This window comes from Lagopus leucura, unplaced genomic scaffold, assembly GCF_019238085.1.
Source record: "Lagopus leucura isolate 7727_CA_CO unplaced genomic scaffold, USGS_WTPT01 Super-Scaffold_100009, whole genome shotgun sequence".
Taxonomy (NCBI): Eukaryota; Metazoa; Chordata; class Aves; order Galliformes; family Phasianidae; genus Lagopus; species Lagopus leucura.
The window spans coordinates 3,360,831-3,382,339 of NW_024962266.1; the positions used below are offsets into that span (position 1 = coordinate 3,360,831).

General features: G+C 40.7%; 1 protein-coding gene across 1 annotated transcript in view; it reads right to left on the bottom strand.

Annotated features, from left to right (window-relative positions):
• Positions 1–21,509, bottom strand: part of COP1 (COP1 E3 ubiquitin ligase) — a 145,032-nt gene that overhangs the window by 88,459 nt on the left and 35,064 nt on the right. The window contains exons 8-12 of the mRNA XM_042873549.1: positions 18,071–18,130; positions 16,048–16,124; positions 10,930–10,987; positions 7,215–7,329; positions 3,612–3,747 (exon numbers count right to left, since the gene is read on the bottom strand). Of these exons, the coding sequence (XP_042729483.1) occupies positions 3,612–3,747; positions 7,215–7,329; positions 10,930–10,987; positions 16,048–16,124; positions 18,071–18,130 (446 nt within the window). The remainder of the gene's footprint in view (positions 1–3,611; positions 3,748–7,214; positions 7,330–10,929; positions 10,988–16,047; positions 16,125–18,070; positions 18,131–21,509) is intronic.

Genomic DNA, 21,509 nt, shown 5'->3' on the forward strand with positions numbered 1-21,509 from the left:
TATACTCTGAAGGCCTCTGACAGCGCTGAAGCAATTTTCTACATAAATCATTGTAATGCTAACGCTGCAGTTTACAGTCTCATCTTTAAAAGAAAGCCTTCCACTATTTACTGCCTCGGTAAGTGGAGAGAAGAAAAGTTAAGCTCTGACGACTGCTCTGTCTGGTGGCATAATGAACGGAAAATTTATTCCTTGGCCCAATTCTAGCAAAACTTAATACACTCGTGAAAGCCATGTAAATAGTTTGTCCTCGGAGAACTGAGAGTATAAAAATACATTTAGCATGCTGAGCTACACGTATGCTCCGATTGCAAAGCAGGCCTGTTGAAAGTGCCCCTAACGCTGAAGTGAAACTGAACAACCGGTCAGTGCAAATCCTTCCACATATTTTCACTCCATCTCCTTTGTTCAGATTTTTCTCAAAGCAAATAGGGGAAAAAAGGACAACGTGTTGTAGTTTTCATGCACGAGCACCGTTTCTAAGCAAAGTGAGGAAGATCACCCAGGCTGGGCTCGCCATCTGGCTGCGTGCATCTTATTAAATCAGTGTTAATGCGTGATGGACGATGCAGCAGAGGGAGCAAAGCCCCTGCCCAGCTCCCAGCACCGCAACCGGCGGCTGCCACCGTGTGGATGCTGCCCAGGGACAGCAGGACTGCAGAGCCAGGAGGAAGAGTTCCCAGGGTACACTCAGAGCTGGGGAAAGCTGCATCAGAGGACATGACAAGCCCTGCTCTGGAAGGCAGCAACAGCTTCATGCTTCACCAAAACACTTCTAGGTAACACAACGTGCCCAGGGTTGTTTATGAGCTTTCACTAGCCCTCAAGAAGCCCAGGCATTCATAAATATACCTGTGGGAAGTGGCTCAGGAGACTGCTGCTCAGCTTTGGGGGTTTTCAGTCGGCTTATATACAGCCTTTAATTACACTTTTCATCCCATTCCCATAAATCCGGTTTTATTTCCCTTCTAAACAAACAAACGTTGCTGATAAGGAACATGTTTCCATTAACGTCCTTTGCACGCAGAGCTAATATATCTTAACACCTCTCTGTTAAAGAGAGCAGAGATCTCCAAGTCCAGCATATGAACTGCTATGGGGTTAAAGCAATGCAAACCAGACACCTTTGTATTCTGCTGGTTCATACCATCATTTTATTAAAAAAAACTATTAGCTAAACTGCACACAAGAGAACTGAACTTCAGGTCAGTCTCATGTTCCACTTCTAAATATATTTGACATATCCCTTAAAAGCACCATCGGGTTGCTTTTTGGTTGTTTCTCCGCTTTTTGGTTGTTTCTCCACTTTTTGGTTGTTGGGTTTCTTGTTTGCTTGTTTGAGGGGGGAAGGGGAGTGAATTGATGAGGATTACTTACTAATAAGTCATATTTGCTTTTTATTTAAATGCATTTGTGTCAACAGCAGCTAAGCAGCAAGACTTCTCCTTTCGTCCTTTATTTCATTGATGTTTCCAGCAGCACATCCAGAAATAAGTTTGGGAATCAGTACAACAGAGGTCCAGATAAACAGTAAAACTTCGCACAGCATTTCACTCAGTAAGAAACCTTCTTACAGCACCCTGCTAATTAATTTGGCCCAATCATGACTACTTACAAGCTTCTGTCATCATATGTTCTCCCCTAGACAGATTAGTTTTGGTTCACATTAGCTCAGTTAACAGTTTAAGAGTCTCTAAACTTGAGACTACTAATTTGGCTAAAGAACAAGGGTGAACGACTGAACACGTTGGCCAGCAAATATTACATATAAACTCTTGATTAACCAGTTCAAACTTTGAAGGAATTGTTTAGAGAGCCAGAAGCCAACTGGAGTTGCAGTGGCAGCATATTTGGCAGCATTGCTTTACCAAGGCACTTAAGGACACACTCAAACACAAACTGTCTTAACTCAGCCCACATACTGAAACCCCTAAACGTTTCTTAAATGCTTTGATTAAAAATGGCACAAGCAAGGGAGAAACATGAAGGTGGAAGCCATACTTTTGGGGGGGTTAAATGCGTTGGAAATTAGGTAAGTACAGATTCTATCATTAGCTCAGACGGAGGACCCACACTATCTTCATTTTTAACAGCAGTGAAGTACTATTCAAAAGTATATTTCACCCAAGAATTATAATACCTTCAAAACCGGAGTGAGATTTACTGCCCTTCCAGTATTTTCTAACCAAATACCACAAAAATGCTGTTCTTGCAGAATGTCAAGGAGAAGAAAGGGCAAAGGAGAAAAATTCAATCCACACTCAAGTTGGTAGCTGAGGAAGTTTGTCTGTGTTGCAGTGAGATTCCCATCTGCATTTCATTGCAGCTAGCATGAACCCAATCAGTGCAGGTTAAATACACGTCAGATCAGTGATTATTGCGTTCTGACCTCTGTGACTAAGTCAGACATTATACATTCCTGCTACATATTGCAGTAGTTAAGGGATCAGTGCTGCTTTAAAAAAATATGTATTTTACACTACACATGCCTTGATTCCTTCACAGAACATTTCTTGTAGCCTTTCAAGAAATACCCAAGCTGTTCTGTCACTGTCTGGATGGCTCTGTCATACAGCATTAGACCAAGGCTCACAGTCCAACTTCAATTCATCATGCCATTGTAGAATTTCTTTCAAGACCCCAGGTATGGCCTCTGGAACTCACACTCCCTAACTGTAAATGATGATACTACTTCCACAACTGCATTTAAAATTTGTGAAGGTATTGCATTCTGTATGCCATACAGAAAAAAAAATCCCAATTAACATGTTGCATCATCTTTTCCAACACCACCAACAGCTCTAACCAAGATACCACAGACTAATTAAATCCCCCAGGGAATGCTTCCACAACTGCTGAAGTCAGCTAAAAGTACGGCCTGCTGGCAGGTCCCAGCTTCTCCCTGTTCTGTGTGCTTTCTCAGGCTTGATCCCTAAGGGAGCTGGTTCATGAGATGAAACTCAAAGAAACTGATTCTCTTGAAAGACATTTCACCGGCTTTTATGTCCAAACAGGTCCATTGCAGGCTCAGACCTTGTTGGTACAGAAGACATGAGCCTCCCATACAGCAAAGGGTGCAGAGTTGTTGTTGGCACGAAAGGAATTATTGTGTTGACGTTACCATAACCACCCCCTCACTAGTTTAAGCACAGCAAAAAGAGCTTCCAACGCTTAGCAGAGGTCAAGCAATCGCAGTCACAAACAACTCAGCTATTTAATATTCGCCATTACGACTGGCTCCACAAACAAGATTTAATAACACCACAGATTCCTAAAGTTACCAACATCAGGAAAAATGGCTTAAAATGCTAGATCTCCATTATTTTTTAATGCAACTGTACCATGAAGGGGACCGAGCCTACAGCAGCCTTCATGTCTTACCACAAGGGCTTCTCAAAGATTCTGCACTTGGTTTTGATCTATATCAACTGGAAGAAAAGGTACTACTGGATACTCAAGCGCTTTCACAGATCAGTGACAACCACACACTCATCACAGAACTATTTTGGTGAAGCCAAAGCATTTACACCCCGTATTAAACAAGTGATTAACTCTGCCTCAGCAGCCTGTATCACCATGAAATGCACTGCTAGAGCCACCATATTTCTCACCTGGAGACTATGCTGGAGCCATTGTAGAGGTCACTAGCGTAGGACAGCGTTGCCAGGGGTCGGACAGAATTGTAACGTGTGAACTTGGACAGACACTCCTGAAATTCATCCAGCTGGCTTGTGGTTCTGCTGTCATCTAGGGAGAGGTAGGAGAGTTGCAGAGGGTGAAAAATGAATAGGGAAGTAAATAAACAACGGCAAACATGATGCATGTCTTCATGTGATAACACCTCTGCTTGTTATCTGGGGAGGATTCTCGGTCAAAAATAGGTTCTCTCTTTTGTCTTTTTGGCATTCCCTCAAGGCAGCAGCATTTTCAGAGCATAAATTCAGTCCTTCCAATGAACCTACTGCATTGAGCATCTGCCTAGAGATTATAAATACGCTTTACTGATAGATGAGCTCACTTATTTTAGTCACATACAAAGCCTATGGGCCATAAGGATTATTAACAGAAAAGCCTTAAGCGCATCAAAATGCATGGTATAGAATGTCTAACATTCTATGGAAGTGAAAACATATTCCTTTTCCCCAGAACTGTACTTCAGGTACAATATGCCTACATTTGGTGTCAATTACATTCAAAATACTTGTAGCAAGAAGTATTTCTCTTGTTACTCCAAAAGCAACAGAGCTAAGGGAGAGCTGTTTCACGGCTAGAGAAAGGAGACAAGCATGAAACCAGAAGACTCCATGTGCTGTAAGTTTTGTGAAATTATGACCTTCAGCAGACAAGATGAAATTGAGCCAGCATGAATAATAATGATGAATATTCTGTGGAAAATGGAACAGTTCACTACAAACGTTAAAACTAAATTGCAGTATAGATGGCTAAAAATTATTCCCCAAAACCTCACAAGTCTTAACTTTCTTCAGTACAAATGGAATTTTATTTCAACCATTTCAAAATTTAGAATTTCCTATATAAGGAAGAATTCCTAACTTACAGCCATGTCTCATGGACAAGCCAGCTTTCCTAATACGATCAAGCAACTGCAGTCAAACATCAGACAGAGCCCTCAGGCTGTGTAACAACCCCCAGAATTTGCAGCAATTCCCCCTTGTTTTACTTGCTTTGTCTTTCTGCTCCAATACCATGGAAAAGAACGAGCTCAGGGAGCAGCAACAGCTCTAACACACAACACTTTGGATTATAGGTAGTCCAGTATGCAAGTCACACTACTGAATATTTTGCCTTTTATTAAACCACAGCATCCACTGCAGCAGCAGAAAGGTACACATCACTTGCCTGTGCAGCCGAGGTCACTAAATTATGCTATAGTTAAGCTTTTCTTATCAAATGCATAAGTGATAAATCTCAACTTACTGGAAGTCTTTGGAAACACTGGGGTGAAAAAAGGAGAAAAGTTGCAACAGTTATTTCTAAAATTTCTGCACTTTGGTAATTTCTTGCCATCAGAAATGATCTTGCTTTGTAACCGTATGGCATTTTGAAGCGTCCCCTGCAAGCTGTTTAATGTTTGACTGCATAAAGAAATAGTGAAGTTCAGTAATAAGCATGTTACAGGGTACAGCCATGGGTACATCACCCACGTCAGACAGATCTAAATGAACAAAGCACTGCTTTAAATTAAACCTTCAGCACCTGACCACTACAGAAAACAGTTCGAGAAGCAGTACATAAACATCTGTAAGTACTTTTCAAAGACTGATTCCTCCTTTGACACTTTAATAGGAGCAAATAGCTGCTGCTCTTCCATTTCCCTCATTTAGAGATCAAGCACACGGTCCTCCTGTAATTTATTCTGCATCTAAGCCTGCAAAACGGAATGTTATTTCTCAAGACATTTTCCTCGTCAAAGTGTGAGGCCATTTCATAATTCCAGCTGTATTACTGCTCCGCTCCTTACTAGAAGATTTTCAGGCATCTCTTGCAAAAACCTTTATACCCGTATTAAATCCTATTTAAAATGTGTCAAAAATCAGGAATGACTTTGAAGAGAAGAAAATCTAATTAAGCATTACAGGTTATCCCTTATTTAGGGCAAAAACTGCAGTAGCAAATCCTCCACTTTTGGTGCAGCTGACACACACATAAACAAAACAGCTTCTCCGCATTCATATTTATAGTTCCAATTATGAAGAAAGATGTCTTCAACAAGGGAATGCTGGGAAAAGTCCAATTTGTTATTCTTAGCTAATAAACGTATTATTTTAACAAAAACAGCTCCGTATCACCAAGATAACACGCACGGAAGCATCTCTGCATGATCTGTGAAGTACTGCAGCCTGCAGAACATTGAGAGCGCCTCGCAGGAGCCTGGCTGGCCATACACAACTGCATTCCTCCCATCTTCCAGCTGCTGAAGCCCATCGTGCCACAGTTTGTTAGAACTGTGTTGCTGGACACGATGGGATCTGAGTCAGCCACTGCTCTGACACAGACATGCGCCAATCTTCCACCTGAGAGTGAGTTCTCCTAAAACACTTGGCAGCCTCCGAACATGAAAAGACCATGGTTTTTTTGTTTATTAATAATAATTTTTTAAAAGCTTGATAGTTTTTAAGCGGCCAAACCTCAAACTAAATTAACAGAGTATTCACGGAGCAGGGATTTGTGCCCCAGCTTGCTTGCTGATTCGTGTCCTGACAGGTTGGTCCTTGCCTTCCAAGTCTATAAGTAAAGATGCTCTGCTGCAGCAGCCTCTGCCTGCATTATTTTTGTGCTTCTGAGGCTCTTTCTCAACCCCCAGTAGCTCCCTGCTCTTCACTGTAGCCTCTCCCTCTTTGCATAAGCTGCTGCTCACTTGGTGCTGCACATCTCTTGCCTGACACAGCCCATTGCACAAAACTTTTTTCCCAAAAGCTTGCTTCTTCCCCAGGGGAGCCAGAGAGCGACCTTCCTCTCCCTTAAGAGGCATTTATTTGACCTGTTCACTTCCAAATAGAATAAAGAATATTGTTATATAATTAAGAACCATCCATCCACCATGTAACAATTACTCTAGCCTGCTGTCACACTGATACTCAATTATGAATGAGGCAATCTAGGCAACTGTGAAAACAGCTTCTAATTCTACAAAACAAGTCTTAAATCTAAGGTGTGCCCCATGGGATAATGACATTGCTGCACACTCAGCTTCTATACTTCAAGCCATTTGTTAACTAAGACTCACAATCTGGATCTCCAAGTACTGCACCGCACATTAAGTATGGGAACATTTATCAATTTGTTTTCACCTCTCAAGTATTTTGATAAGTGTTTTAATGACTCTACTTATTCCACATCTAGAAGAAAGACTACCTAGCCACTGCTTTCAAATGTCTGCACCTTCAGAACAAAGATTAGTGAAAAATTATTTAGTGGTTACAACCTTCACGGTACAGCATTACAGAGCAACATGCGCGCCCCTCTGAAACAACTGTATTACATTTTATAGCTTAAAAACCTCAAAAATTGGTCAAGAAAAATCTACACAGGATGACTTGAAGTAATACCTGCATATGTACAGCAACACACCCAGGCAGGGAAAAAGCAAAGGCTTCTCAAGGCTTCTCTCTTAAAAGTGAAGCTTTCCTGAAGAGTGGGACTGTGAAAAGTAAACGATGCTGGAAGTTGAACAACAAGCAGGAGGAACTCACCTGAGACACGTGTCATCCTTGTGGAAAAATAGCACTGCTCTAGGTCCTCAAAGTGAGCTGTGAGCCGCTTCCGTCGCGAGGCTAGCGTGCTGTTATACCATGGCTGCTTTTTGGCCTGAACGGAGAAGAGAACATGTTTCTTGAGAGAGGAAAAGCCAGGCCCGAGGTCTATTTCAATAGATTCCAAGAAATTGAAATACAATTTATCCACTGTATCTGGTGAGTCAGAATTTTACAACAACGAAGAATATCTTGTTGCTATCAAGTCACAACCAGGGTCTTGCACTGCACCTTCTAACCTGAGAAGCAAGAGCAGCTCCTTTTAGATAGGGGTTTTCTGAAGCTCTGCAAGTTTAACTTCACGCACATGACAGATGACAGCAACCCACAGGGAGCCACATACTGCATTTGTGCACATAGACAGAGGCCCAACATACAGCCTTTCAGCTTCCCAAATCAAATGGTCTGTACAAGAATTACTCCCTAGATCCCCAGCAAACCACTGATAAAGAGCAGGGGCTGTTTATTTTAAGGAGTTAGTTAGTGAATTATTTCTTTTGAAGTAACTCAGTACCTATAAAAGTAAACAAAGGAAGAAAGAAGCAGGAATACACTAAGAGACTAAGTTCAAAGGTTAATTGAAAAGAAGTCCATGAAACACAAAAAACCACCACTTCCCAACCTACACAAGCATCAGTGCTAAGAGGGAGAACTGAAACTACATAAGCAAGCTCTCCCTTTGAAAGCAAATAGAAAACAAAGTGCTTCTTGTTTCAATCACTAGCGAAAGGAACGAATTCCTCTACTGCACAGGGATGAAGAGCATCTTGCTTTTGTTTGTGTTTCAAAAGTCTCACACATCACTCAGAGACAATGGGAGAACTTAAAAAGAACCAACAGCTCTGCAGCAAAGAATTCTTATGGCACAATACCCTTGAACACACACAAGGGGTACAGCCTCTCAAGCACTAACAAAACTCATTCAGCATGTGCCACGAAGAACACTGGTTCAATTCCCCCTCCAATCACGAGGTAGAATGGGGCTGCTCTCATTACAACCGTCAAGAAGCCAACAAGAATAAACAAAGTTTAGAGCCTACTTTGAGATTCTGCTTATAACTGTACAAACAGTAACCTAAGGCTCAAGGGAAGAAACATACCCCAAGCAATGAAACTTCCAGATGCCACTTCCCGTGCGAGGCCCCTGGCTATGTGCTGACATCATGACTCATGGCTCGACAGCTCGTTTCATCTTGAAAGCAGCTCCAATCTCAAAACACATTTCCAGTGCTGGAAAGCACTCCTACCTCAACACCTTTTGAATATAATTTTCTAAAGCATAACAGCCTTAAGAGAGATGTAATGGAATGCTTTACAGAATCGCTCCCCTAATTTTGCACTCCTGCTCGCACGGGCTCCAGCCTCTCCTCACACATCAGACGTGATAAGGGCTCAAGATGACTCAAGAACCAAGGAACAATCACTCCAGTCTTGTTAAGACAAACAAGCCTGTGACATGATGAGTGAATATTAGCCATGCTCATCTCTGATCTGCTGGATGTGTCAAGTCCATGCGGAGGTAAGCATCAATGTTTTGAAGTAGCTTGCCTGCTGGGTAATACATCAGCAGAGGAAAATTCCCTCGGAGCAGTCTCAGACTGGCACCTGGTGACCCAGATGTGCTGGGAATCGGACTGCATCTTGAGCTGAGACTCTGCAGCAAGAGGTTTAAAGCTGCTCAGGCTTTTATATAAAAACATTTATTGATCTTCTAAGCAGAGAAGACTGCTTGATGGCTAGTTGTTAAGCAATGCTAGGAAACAAGAGTGGAAAAAATAAGGCAGTGAAGGAGTGAAAAGGAGTGATAACACATCCAGTGTTTTCTATTCAACTGCTCGCTATATTAAAAACTAAGAAAGCTATTAGTGTTGTTCCAGTTGAGAATGGTAAGTAAGGGTTACCCTTATCAAGAGTGATTCTTCTGTCTGAAGTCCAGTAGGCACCCTAGAGTCCTCTCAAACAACCGTGGAAAACCTTTACAGCTGCACACAAGCTCCTCATTTTCAGCAGAAAAGCCAGGTACTGCAACTAAGTACTACCTGCAGAACTCCCTAGTGCCTATGCAACTTGTCCACTGTTTTCTTCTGAAGCTCAGCCTCTGCAAGAAAATTATCCTGTGGCTCAGTGACACATAAACTCTTCCCTAACATGTTTGCAAGCAATGCAAAAAGTAATTGCACTGTGAAAGCAAGCTATGCTGTCCTTTCTAGCTAAGTTGCACACTGCCAGCTGTAAAAATCTGCAATCTTTGTCGTGACTGACAATTTAAAGTGTACACCTGAATTTAAATTCTTAGAAACAGCCTCACTGCAGAAAAACTTTTTACTGTGAAGTCATATTGAAATGAGAGTACCTTTGAATGAAGTGTTTAAGAGTTCCCTCTCAACTTTCCATCCAAACATACATTAAAGTTTCATTAGTAAATTTGCACTAGAGAGTATAGATCTTGCACTGTCAAGGACAAAGAAACTGGATTTGAGGACAAAAAATAATCTCAAACAAATACGACTGTCATACTGAATGACTAGAAAATCTAGGTTGTTTGCTCTGTGCAGTACAGCTATGGTTTGTTTTTTTTTTTTCCATTTCAAAGGAAAAATTAAAGTACTGAGACAATTAGTGTCAGTAGGGAACAAACACTATACCATATCAGTCCCAAACATAAAATCCCCATGAACATTTCACGTGCCCTTTGCAGTAAGGTAGAAATGTGACATTTTGCTTAAGCAAAAACCCCACAGACTGCAGCAGAAGGAACAACAAACTTTTTTTACACAGATTGAAAAAACTCCTCATTACTAATAAGTTATACAGCTGCAAACAGAATTCTGCATATGCACTCAAGCTCAAAATTTAGGTGCTTTTTCTTGATATCAGTTACTTAGTCAAATAAAATCCAGCAGCACTTCTGTTAATTTGCCAGTTCCTGAGTTTCTCTGTGGCAGCACACAACAAAGCACCTCAGACACAAGTTAACACATAAACAACAGCCTAGCTAAATAAAAACTCACCTCTATAGTCAAAACCCCTCTGATTCAGTGAGCTGGATACCAGTGTCATCTTTGTAGCCCAGATGAACCACTCTGAACTGCAAGACCACAGCAGTGCTGTTTGTCATTTGGTAAGCTGTGTGAGTCAGACCAAGTTTGGAGGCTGCCTGCCAAATGGCCTCACTGTATGCTGAACCTTTTGCCCTCTACAATATGAATTCTTACTACAATTTGTAAGGCACTAACAATGATAAACTACAAGGCAACTGTATATTTGGAGAATGAATGTTCTTGGTTTAGAAGTCAGACTTGATCCAATGCTATGTAATTCAATGCAGAGCGTCAGGGATTTACCTCTCTTCTAAAACACTGCTAACTTGGGAGATGAAAAGCAGAAAATATCCTCTCTGCCCTGGAAGAGTCAGCTTTGGGAATAAAGTCACACACCTAATAAGTCAGTTATTTACTTAGCTTGCATCACTGTGAATATTCACAGCTACGCACAGTCATTCCTACCGCTATAGTTTCAGCTCCAGTTTGACCACATAACCAGTTAAAGCAAGAGGCCAGTTGACTGGCACCCTGGAGATGGTCTGTGTTGTGCTGTGATGTCTCCACATCCACTGTTCCTTTCCCCTCGTGCACAGACACATGTATTACCTTACCTGAGAACTGCCACTGAAGCCTGGAGGCTGGCTGTACTCCGTGGAGTCAATAATACTACTGCAAACACAAAAGAAATAGTCTGCTTAAATCACTGTACAATCATCCTTTATTATTTCCAACCTCTTCTACTCTCCCCCAACCTTTTTACATCCTGTAGCATACTTACCTTTGAAACCCATTTTATAGACATGGAACACAATGCTGTTTTTTATTTGGGGATACAGGAGCAATATGGATTTTTTGTTCTTTTTTTAAATGCACAATGTCTAGAACAGAATGCTGATCAGCTCTGTACATACAATAGATTTGTTTACTGTCACACACAATTTAGTGTAGTACAATCTAATAATTTCTAATTAGAATGCAAATGCATATCTTTTGCATGAAATATGCAGGTTAACACATCCTGAAAAATAACATGCTACCAATTGGTTTTCAGTTCCTTTAAATTAAAAAAAGAGAAATTTAAATCTGTTGCATTTGAAACAGCAGTGTGAAGAAAAACCTGAAGGAATCAGCTTAAGAAAGACACAAGTGTTCCAGACATCTCTGAACACACACAGAACAGGCACCAGCAATGAAATACAGAACTAAACTCAAATACCAATGGCCAAGAGTGCTATTACTAGAAACTGCTATGCTACATACAGCTCCATAGTTAGTATTTATAATTACACAGCATATCTAAGTCACTGCTTTTAAAACATAACATACACATGCCAACTCCAAATGTTTCGTTTTCAAAAATGCAAAGGTATCTGATAGAGCCAAAAAGAAGGTGCTCAGTACGCTTTCGTTTATGGGCAAAATACAAATAAAGCACTGAAGTCAGCTTAAAGCACCCCTATTAAAAATTTTTAAATGCTCAACACCATTTTGTTAATCACAAATAACACATTACAAGTATCACTGTTTCTGATTTGTTGGAGAAAAAGGATTTTTCAGAAACACTTCTGCTGCGTCATTTCAATTGATTTGGACAGAAGCTATGCTTGTTATTCTCAGCTTTACTTATAAGTTAACCCTAGATTTAAGCACCACCTGGGAGGAGCTGAGCATTCCTTTAAAAAGCTGCCAGAACATTTCCATAAGTCCTGGTTTTGGAAGAGATGGTTGCATGTACTGATGTTCAGGTAATGGCTGCCAGAACAGATGGGCAGACATGACATTCTTGGTCATGAATCAAGTGGTCTGGCTGGAACACCAGTCAGGGTACCTGCAAGTCTAGGAGGATGAAATAGTGGTATTGGTGCTTAAGTATTTCTCTGAATGCTTTAAAGCTCTCCTGGAAGTAGAAACAGATGAGAGATGATTTTAAAGTATCGCTAGTGGCTAACTTGCAAGATGAGATTGATTGGAGTTCTGTAACAAGCAAGACAAAAGCTGCAAACAAAGAAAATCTAAGGGATAGAAATCATTATTTGCTGCTAGCTATTGCAAAAGAGAAATAGCAGAGTTGTTTCAAGCACAGTCATGGACAATGAACTTTAAATTAGGATGTGGCCACATGAAATAATGAAACACATACAGTAGATCCTGCCAGGAACAGCATGGATAAGACACTCAGCTGGAAAGCAATGAAGAAGTACTCCAGTCCGAGACAGGTATAGCAGCAATTAACAGCAAAACACACAGACTTAGGGTGTCTAGTCTCGTTCTGCTGCAGGTTGTCTGGTGATGTAAAGCCTTCAGGAGTGCAGACGTCATTTCCCTAACCAGAATACAAATTCAAAGCTGTTTCTGCATGGAGCCTGAAGCCAAGTTAAGCTGGCATATGTTTGCACGTTTCCCATTTAAAAAACATGAAGCAAATAATCAGAAAAATCAAAGTTTCCTCTGAACTCCTTTTAAGAAGCTGTAGCAGCAGGCTCAATTAGGAAATCCAGCTACACTAAAACGACGTATTTAAAAACCTGGAATGAGAACAACAACGCAGCAACCTGCCTCTGTAAATCACGTTTGTTACATTCTTATGAGATGGTAAGAGCAAATTCAGGGGAAGGAGATCAGGATTTTGGTAACTGAGGCCGAGTTACCAGGCAACTAATTTTTTTTTTTTTTTTTTTTTTAACATCAGAATTTCTCCCCAGAAACACCTATTAGAGTGATGGTTTGTTACTGCTATTACTGCCTGAATACCTAGCCACAGAGAAGCTGCTGCTTCTATCTCCTGTTCGCACCATCTACCCATACCAAAAATAGCACACAAGCCTGTTCTGACAAACCCAGAACTATTTGTTCTTTTCCCTATTCTTCCCGTTCTCTATTAGTATACAAACCCAGCAATCTGCAGTCCTGTAAACAAGTGGCATGCTATTACTCAATTGAATATTTCCTCACGCCCTGTACAAGCATAAAAGAAAAAACACTTGTTTCTTGAAGCAGAGAACGCTCTGAACATGATAGTTGTGTTTGTTTTCTTGCTAAGCGACTCAGAATGGAAGATGGGGGGAGGCAGAGTAATTCCACATTTTGAAGACGTTGAGGACGCTTGAAAAAAGCAACAAACAATGAAAAGAATTAATGAAGCAAGGTTGTAATTTAGAGCAAGTAGTTGAATAAGGGCAAGTCACTGGAGACCAGATAAAACTGATTTGCAAACAGCTATATTCTTGAGCTTTAAATTCAAAGACTATAGAGTTGTTTTTGGTTTTTTGTGTTTTTTTGTGTTTTTTTTTTTTTTTATCTCAGCAGGGATCTATGATAGCCTTGTGCTATTTATGAGTTGTACTAGTAAGTTTGATTGTATTTCTTTATCAAGGTGTTTAGCATATTAACAAGTTATACTCCAATTTAATATACCACTTTAACTCAGGAAAAGTGTAAAAAAGTCTTTGCCAGTTTAACATAGTTTTAACAGAGAAGCGAAACTACCTCAAAAATATTTGCATTTCATCCTTTCTGATTCACAGCACCAATAAAAAGCACTTGGAACATTAAATATATCAGCTACCACAGAACTGGAAAAACCCGCAGATTTTAAAGCTCCTATCAGTTGTCCTGCACCCCTCTTCCCAAGCAGGAATCACAGCTAATTTGGGAGATACTCCACAAAACTTAGACTTAACGTTAGGAAAAAGAAAGAAGAATTTCAAGTGGTAGAAGTTTCCGGAATCAGACTTCATGTAATTTAAGCCAATTCAATTACTTGTATTACATAAAACCACATCATCTGTCAGGATCAGGGAGGGATAGAAGCCACAAGAGCCAGGTAACTAAGGATGCCTGTTCAGACATTGCCTTCACTTACTATTTCCTCTTGCACTACTCACAACTACTCTTAACACAGCAATGCCATCAAGAAACAGAAAAGCAATCAGCAAATCCACGTAGTGCAGAAAGACACTATATACTTTGTGTTATATATATCACAGTCCTAGTATTATGTTGTACAACAGGAGAAGGAGAAAGAGGTTCAGACACAGCTGAGATAGAACAGAAGAAGCATAAGAAGGATCCACTAAGTAAACAGTCCCATGGTTTCAGCAGCTGCAATGGTCTGACCTACCATCATCTCCCAGCAGGCCTCAGCTGAAACTCCCTGCACTATTCAGGACACTATCTTACATCTTCAAAAGCAAGGACAAAGAACAATTGACCCTAGCACATGAAATAAGGAGGCATAAGAAATAGTAAGAAATTCTCAGTAGACTGAAATCAGCGTACGTCACACACAGCAGATACTCAAACCTTCTCACAAAAACTCTTGAGCTTGAAGTGTTATTTGAGATTTCAACAGATAAAGTTCTCCAGGAGCTTGTTTGTTAATTTGCCCCAAGTAACAAAGATACATTTCTACTCGTAAATACAATCTTCTCAGAAAAAAAAAGGCTTCTACGTCTGAAGGCGCTCAACGTGTGAGGAACAAATTCAGCCCAGCTCTTGCTGAAGTTATCCCCAAGCAGAAGTGACATGAAACAAACCACAAGCAACCTGTTTAATAGCCAACAACCAGAAAACTAGCAGAACCTGACAAAAATCTCATCAGCTTCACAAAACTGATGCTTAGCAAAGCAGCAATAACCACACGGAAAACACACCCACACCCAGATGCTGGGCAAGCAGCGAAGGACAAAGCAACAAATGCTGCTCCCGTCCATCTCTGCTATATTCCTCTCCTTTCCATTAAAGCCAACTAGAACTTCCTAGAAATACTACTGATTCTTTTCTCCATCCAAAAATAGCAACTTAGTAAAAATTCCCAGCCACTAGTGCCGCACTCCATACCAACGCATTGTTCCTACATCTATCCAGGAGAGGAAATCTGATCGTTTCTGTCTAGCTTGCTTCTGAGCTACCAGGTTTGGAGCTGCTAATTGCAGTAATGGTACCAAGAAATTCTGTAACAGGAATCAACTGCTTACAGAACGCTTGCTATTAAAGAAATACACTTGGGAGAGGTAGGAGAGATGATCATTTAATAACGTAACTTGGCCCTGTGAAATCAGAGCTTTCTTCCAAATGAAAAAAATGTGGCTATGAAGAGCACAGCACTTCAAACCTTGGCACATGCAATTTGGATGTAAGAAGCATCTGTAATTTTGTCATCAAGAAACCAGACTGTGCAATATTCCAGACTAAAATCCACATTGAAAATATGTTATTAGAAAGGCATTTCATTAAATCAAAGCAGACAGTAGATAAACCGAATCAACACTATGTGCATTTTACAGTCTGATTCTGTAAGTAAGTACCTTTGGTCACTCATGCGGAGTGGAAAAGCCAGAGGACACTGGCATCTTGCAAAATTATGTTTTCATATGTCAAAAAACTGCACAATGTTCAACACGTATTTAATAGTAATATTTCATACCATAGCAAAGGCTTATCACTCATGTTAACTAGCCCATCCTACATCTAAAACCATCAGCTTCTCACATCCTCTGGATTGGAGAAGACTTTTCATCCAACTGTAAGCTCAGAGGACAATCTTTTCACTGCTTTGTTCATGCAAATTTATACACTTATACATATTATATATTAATAGTAAAATCAAAACATGTAAATACTGTACGGTACTGTATGGTACTTTTGCTTGTGTTTCGTGCATGGCAAGGAGAAGACTAACAAGTACAGCACAGCATGTACAGCTGCAGATCCAAGTGGCAACTCCATACCTGTGCGAAGGTGAGGGAGCTTCAAACTGCGGCACCGTACTGTCCTCACTGACTGGGGAGTACAAGCCACTCATTTCCTGAAACAGAAAGCCAGATTACAGCAAAGCTGACAAAACATGAAGAGTAGGTACATTTCAATATATGGAATTTACATAGACTTTTTGCATTTTTTGCATTTATTTTTTTTCCTAACAAAATAATGAACTGTAGCTTCAATTCTTCAGTTCCCTCCTGGAAGCTTCCCCCTGAAGCTGAATACCTGAAGAAACCTTGATTTTTTTTTTTCCATTTATTTTTTCTTTCAGGTATTGTTCCAGACAAACCCAGGTATCATCTAGGTTTATGGAATCACACAGCTGCAGTGATTTTTTGCCCCACAAAAGGCAGTTGTAAAGTTTATACTCAAAGAAAGAAAAAGCACCAGTGGATTTAGTTAACATCCAAGAGTCCCTAACCCAGCATCTCCCTTAAGCACAGCAGAACAAGCAAGCTCTAAGCATATTTTTGAGACACATGCTAACTTTTATCCAGCAGCCTTCGCAGCTATGAAGTTATGTCAGATGTAGGTCAAAGAAAGAACAGCCACAAGACAACAGGGCAAAGGTGGTATTGTGCTCCAGACTTAAAAGAGGATCTATGAGTCTTCTGTGGAGTAGGTGCACAAGGGAAACTTTACACATGAACTTGGCTTTTTCACTTCCAGTCCAAATCACTACAGTGCACCCAGTACGAGATTGTATCTTTAATCCATTTAAGAAATTGAAGCTATGCAGGATGCTGCAGCTCATTAGTTAGGGGGCCAAAATGTTCCAGGACATTACTGTTACTTTTAGGATTCCCACTAGGTGCCCATTAGTTGTTAAGCAGAAAGTGAGATATTTGTGACAAGAGAGATCCCAGGCTTCAGAGGTCAGCACTGAGGTCACTGTCACACTCTGGATACATACCCCAGCTGCAGCCCACTGAACTGCCAGATTAAAGAGCAGAAAACCAGGTAGCTAGGGACTCCACAGCTTTAAGAATAGCTTCTCCTAAATTTGAAGGCCTATTTTACCAGTCTAGCAAGCTAAGGCATATTTATTTCCCAAGAGCTGAGAAAGATTCAGGGAAGCCAGCTTGAAACACACTGTTATCTGCTGAACTACAATTTGCATAGTTATCAGCTGAAGGGAAGTTCCTGCAGCTGTCAGTTCTATTTATACTTCGATAATTCATCAGCATGTGCATGAATTCAACATAAATGTAGAAATCTAAGAGGCTTTTGGGCACTGGATGGGAGATAGGACTGACTGCTTGAGGCAAGCAAGAAGAACAGCAGCCATGCAAACTGATTCCCAAGAAGCTCTAAGGGAAATCTACTTAGAGAGGTGGCAGAATCTGATGCATTCCTAAAACAGTTTCCTACCTCTGAATCAAAACACTAGGATGACTGGGGGAAAGGATCAAGCAGAAACCTGAAGGACTGAATGAGGATAGCAGGATTGAGCTGATGGGCTTACAAATACTTAGAGAAATAACTCTTAACAAAAAAAATCTCAAGAGCATCCTGAGGATCAGGAAGTAGCAGATGGTTTCTGTTCTGACATGCAGCGGGAGCTGATTCTGCTCCTACCCTGCCTCTGCATTATAGCTCTCTCATGCACCCCTGATGCATCTCCATTTCTACTGTGGCACGTTGCTAAGATTTAAACAGCCTATACAGACTGCCAGAATAGGGCAACACAAAAATCATAAATCATGATCAATAAATTGGCTGTTGATTTCTAGCAATTCTAAAACACTACTCACATAAAGAAATTGAAAGATATGATTACATAAGAGCTAGGTATCAATAAAGCCCTCCCTTACTAACCTGCAGTGTGCACGCATCAACTGTGTGAACAAATTAAAGAAAGAGCATCATCTGTTCATTTTCCCATTACCGAAGCAACCGCCATAAATTTAACACATCAGCCCCACAGCAAGGCAGACAGCTTGATGGAAAAGAAAAATTGCCAGTCAGAACAACGTCTGGGCACCTCACCTCTACTCGTTTAATATCTTCTTCCAGAACACTTAGCTCCTTCTGGATCTGCTCCAGTTGCTGTGGATAAGAGAATGGGAGAAATCTAAATCAATCTGCACAGCACCGCTGCCAAAATAAATTAAGATCTTTTCAGAGAGAAACCTTAACTATTGTAACTGTGATTCAAGAGTCGCTAGGCAGATGTTCACATGTATAGATTGACACAAGTATGCACAAACTACTTTTAAGACTAAGTTGTTATTGTAAAACGGTACAAAACAAGAGCATGATGTACTTTGATTTTAAACACAAAGATCCACATTCTACACTCCCACAGCACCTTCCATGCAAGATATTTATAACTTGTTTACAAGCACTGAACACGATCAGGCAAAGACCCCAAGAACGAGACCACAATCACTTCATCCTTGAAAAAAAATGTGAAATACTTAGCTAAAAAGTATTACGAGCACTTCCCTTTCTAGCAGTTAATCTACTAATTGACAAGTTAAAGTTTCTAGTAAGATTTTCAGATTGGCAAAAACACCCAATATGACCAGGGAGAGATTTGCTGCTGGTACCAAGCAAGCGTGGCTTGCTTTAAAAGGTGCAAAACCTTGGATTACACCACAGATTCCAGCCAATCTAACCAAGGTCTGTCTGTGAAAGGCTCAGAAGGAAACTTCTTCCAAACTCACCAGCCACCATTTCCTTTCCCTTCTTGGGGTCACACTTTTTTTTCCCTCTCTAACCAGACATTGCCCTGGTTTGACTCATCACACACACAGCGAAACCCACAGCCTTGGTGCTCACTGCTTACTCCTAAGCAAGAGTATCACCTGCTCACCAGCTCTAATTCTCACTCCTCATTCAATAGACATCTCCCATCCAGACACCCACACAGCCAGTGCTCAGCCTCTCAACACTCAAACACATGCACCATACTAGGTGAGAGCTCTAAACAAACCAACCCCGGCTTCTGTGCAAGCCCAACTTACCGACATGCACAACCCTAACTAGGAGAATTAGAAGTCCACCTGACTTGCTTCACCTTGCCATAAAGATCTACAGACAGCAAGCACTGTGGCATTTGACCAGAAGCTATTATCAAGTTGGCAAGTCCACTGAAAGTGCATTAAGCACAACATTCTTTGAAGGCCAGTCACATTTTTGCCTCAATCTATTTACATCAAATTGACCAAAACTAGAATTATTAGCACTGCATTACATAACACTCTTAGCATGACACATTCCCAAGAATGTCTGGCAAATTGTTTCTGAAGACTTATTCCCTCAAGGGCCATTACAATGACAATCTTTTGCTTAAAGACTAAAATTCCCAGTATTGACCAGCACTGCAAATACTGGCATGCTCTGCATCAGAAAATCCATTCTTTTAATCTACCTTTTTCACATGAAGAATGCTTCTGTGCCTAAAGACAGGAGAGGATTGCTGCATTCACACCTATTTCTAAGATGGCAGCATCTTCCTTGGAATGAGATGATGCTGTACCTATATCATAGCCACCCTACTCTGAAGTCTTCAGTTCACAATTTTAGTCACAGACAGCACAGGTTTAATGGTTTAAACCTAGAGTGCCACAGATAATTTACAAACCACTACATATAACAGATAATTCCATTTTCACTTACAAAACCTACAGCAAGAATAGCAGGTGGTGCTACAGCTCCAAGATTAGTGGTAAAGTTAAATGACACTTGCACAGTATGGGCCCTGCCTGTGCTCAGCTCTAGCAGTCAAATACCATTAGTCCCCTACTTCTATAAACTTATTTAAAAAGAAGTTACAAAAACCTCACTTAGAAGTTCCAAAATTACAGCAAGGAAATGAGCTATTCTACAATGAACTGGACCACGGCCAAACTAGAAGACTGAAAAATAACTGATGGCTGTTGCCATCATGTAACCAGGAGACCTTTTTATAGGCACCAGAGCAGATACACTTCATTGGCCAGCTTTTAGTAACTACTGCATAGCGCCCAAAGTACCCAAGACTTCATTTGCTGTTGCTAATTCTTCCTTCCAGTTACATTTAAAAGAGCAATCAAATTTATCAAGCAGCAGCAAGCCTAAAAATGAGGTAAGTGTGTTGCATGTTCACTTCAGGAAGAGTCTTCTGACCCCATAAGCATCAAACCAGTTACCAGTACTCACACTGTGACCACCTTTTTTGGTAGCTCAAATATCTCATGGTTCTGCTTTAGTCTACCAAAGTCCTTAAATAAGTCCATGTTCATTCCAATTCTAATCTGAAAAATGAGACTGCTGAATTATAATTGCTTGCCACTGCAAAACATTTAAGGAAAGCTAAATGAATTATAGTCCTCATAATATGCCCAGATTTATAGGTCATTTGATTTTCATTCTTGTTGGGCTCAAAAAGCAAGCCAAGTCCTGTCTCACTGATGGGCAGAATCATTTCCGTCAAGCTTTAGATTAAGTTGGCATAACGCTTAGAATGAATGCTTAAACAAATGCACAAAGAGAACCACTTATTATGAACTCTCAGACACGGATGCCTTCCCCAAACTGAAAGAGCCACTGTGAATAAGCAGAAGTCTTCAATTCAGCAGCTGTAACAAACTCAGTCATTTCAGCTCCACTGTGAATAAATTACAAGAAGCAGGTGTGTAACATTCTGGTCCCAGAAAAAGAGCTTCAGAACATGCAAGTCAAGAACTAATGGACTGGAAAAATAGGATGTCATAGATCCACATGGCAATTAAGAAAAACAAGCTAATGGTACAACTCAGAGCTAGTCTCCGCTAAGCAAAACTTCAAAGACAAACAAGCTTATGCAGTGAACCAGCTGCAAAATATTCTAGTCAGAGCGCACAACTTGATTCCCACACCAGAAGAACAATCTCTTCCAAGTTCAGTCATTTCAGAGGCTGCTGAAGAACTAACAAAATAAAAGGTAACTACTGGCAATATCCTTGTTCAAATGAACAGACTAGGAGTAGTAGTCAAAATAGCAAGTAACAGTAACAGCCAGGGAGAGACATCACAACCACAGAGGTTAGAACAGATTCTGGACATCCTCCAGTCCAACCCCGCTGCTAAGGAAGTTTCCCTACAGTAGGTTACACAGGAAAGCATCCAGGTAGGGTTTGAGTATTCCAGAGTACAAGACTCCACCAACTCTCTGGGCAGCCCATTACAGTGCTCTGCCAACCTCACAGTAAAGAAGTTTTTCCTCGTGTTAGCATGGAACTTTTATGTTTGTGCCAATTGCCCCTGCTTCTGCTGCTGGGCACCACTGAAAAGAGCCCAGCCTCATCCACTTCACTCCTTACCACCAGATATCTGCACTACCACTTATAATTGTGAATGAAAAAGATCCCCCTCTCAGTCTTCTTCTGAACCATGTCTCTCAGCATCTCCTGACAAGGGAAACAGTCCAGCACCCTCATCATTTTTGTGGTCCCCACACAGT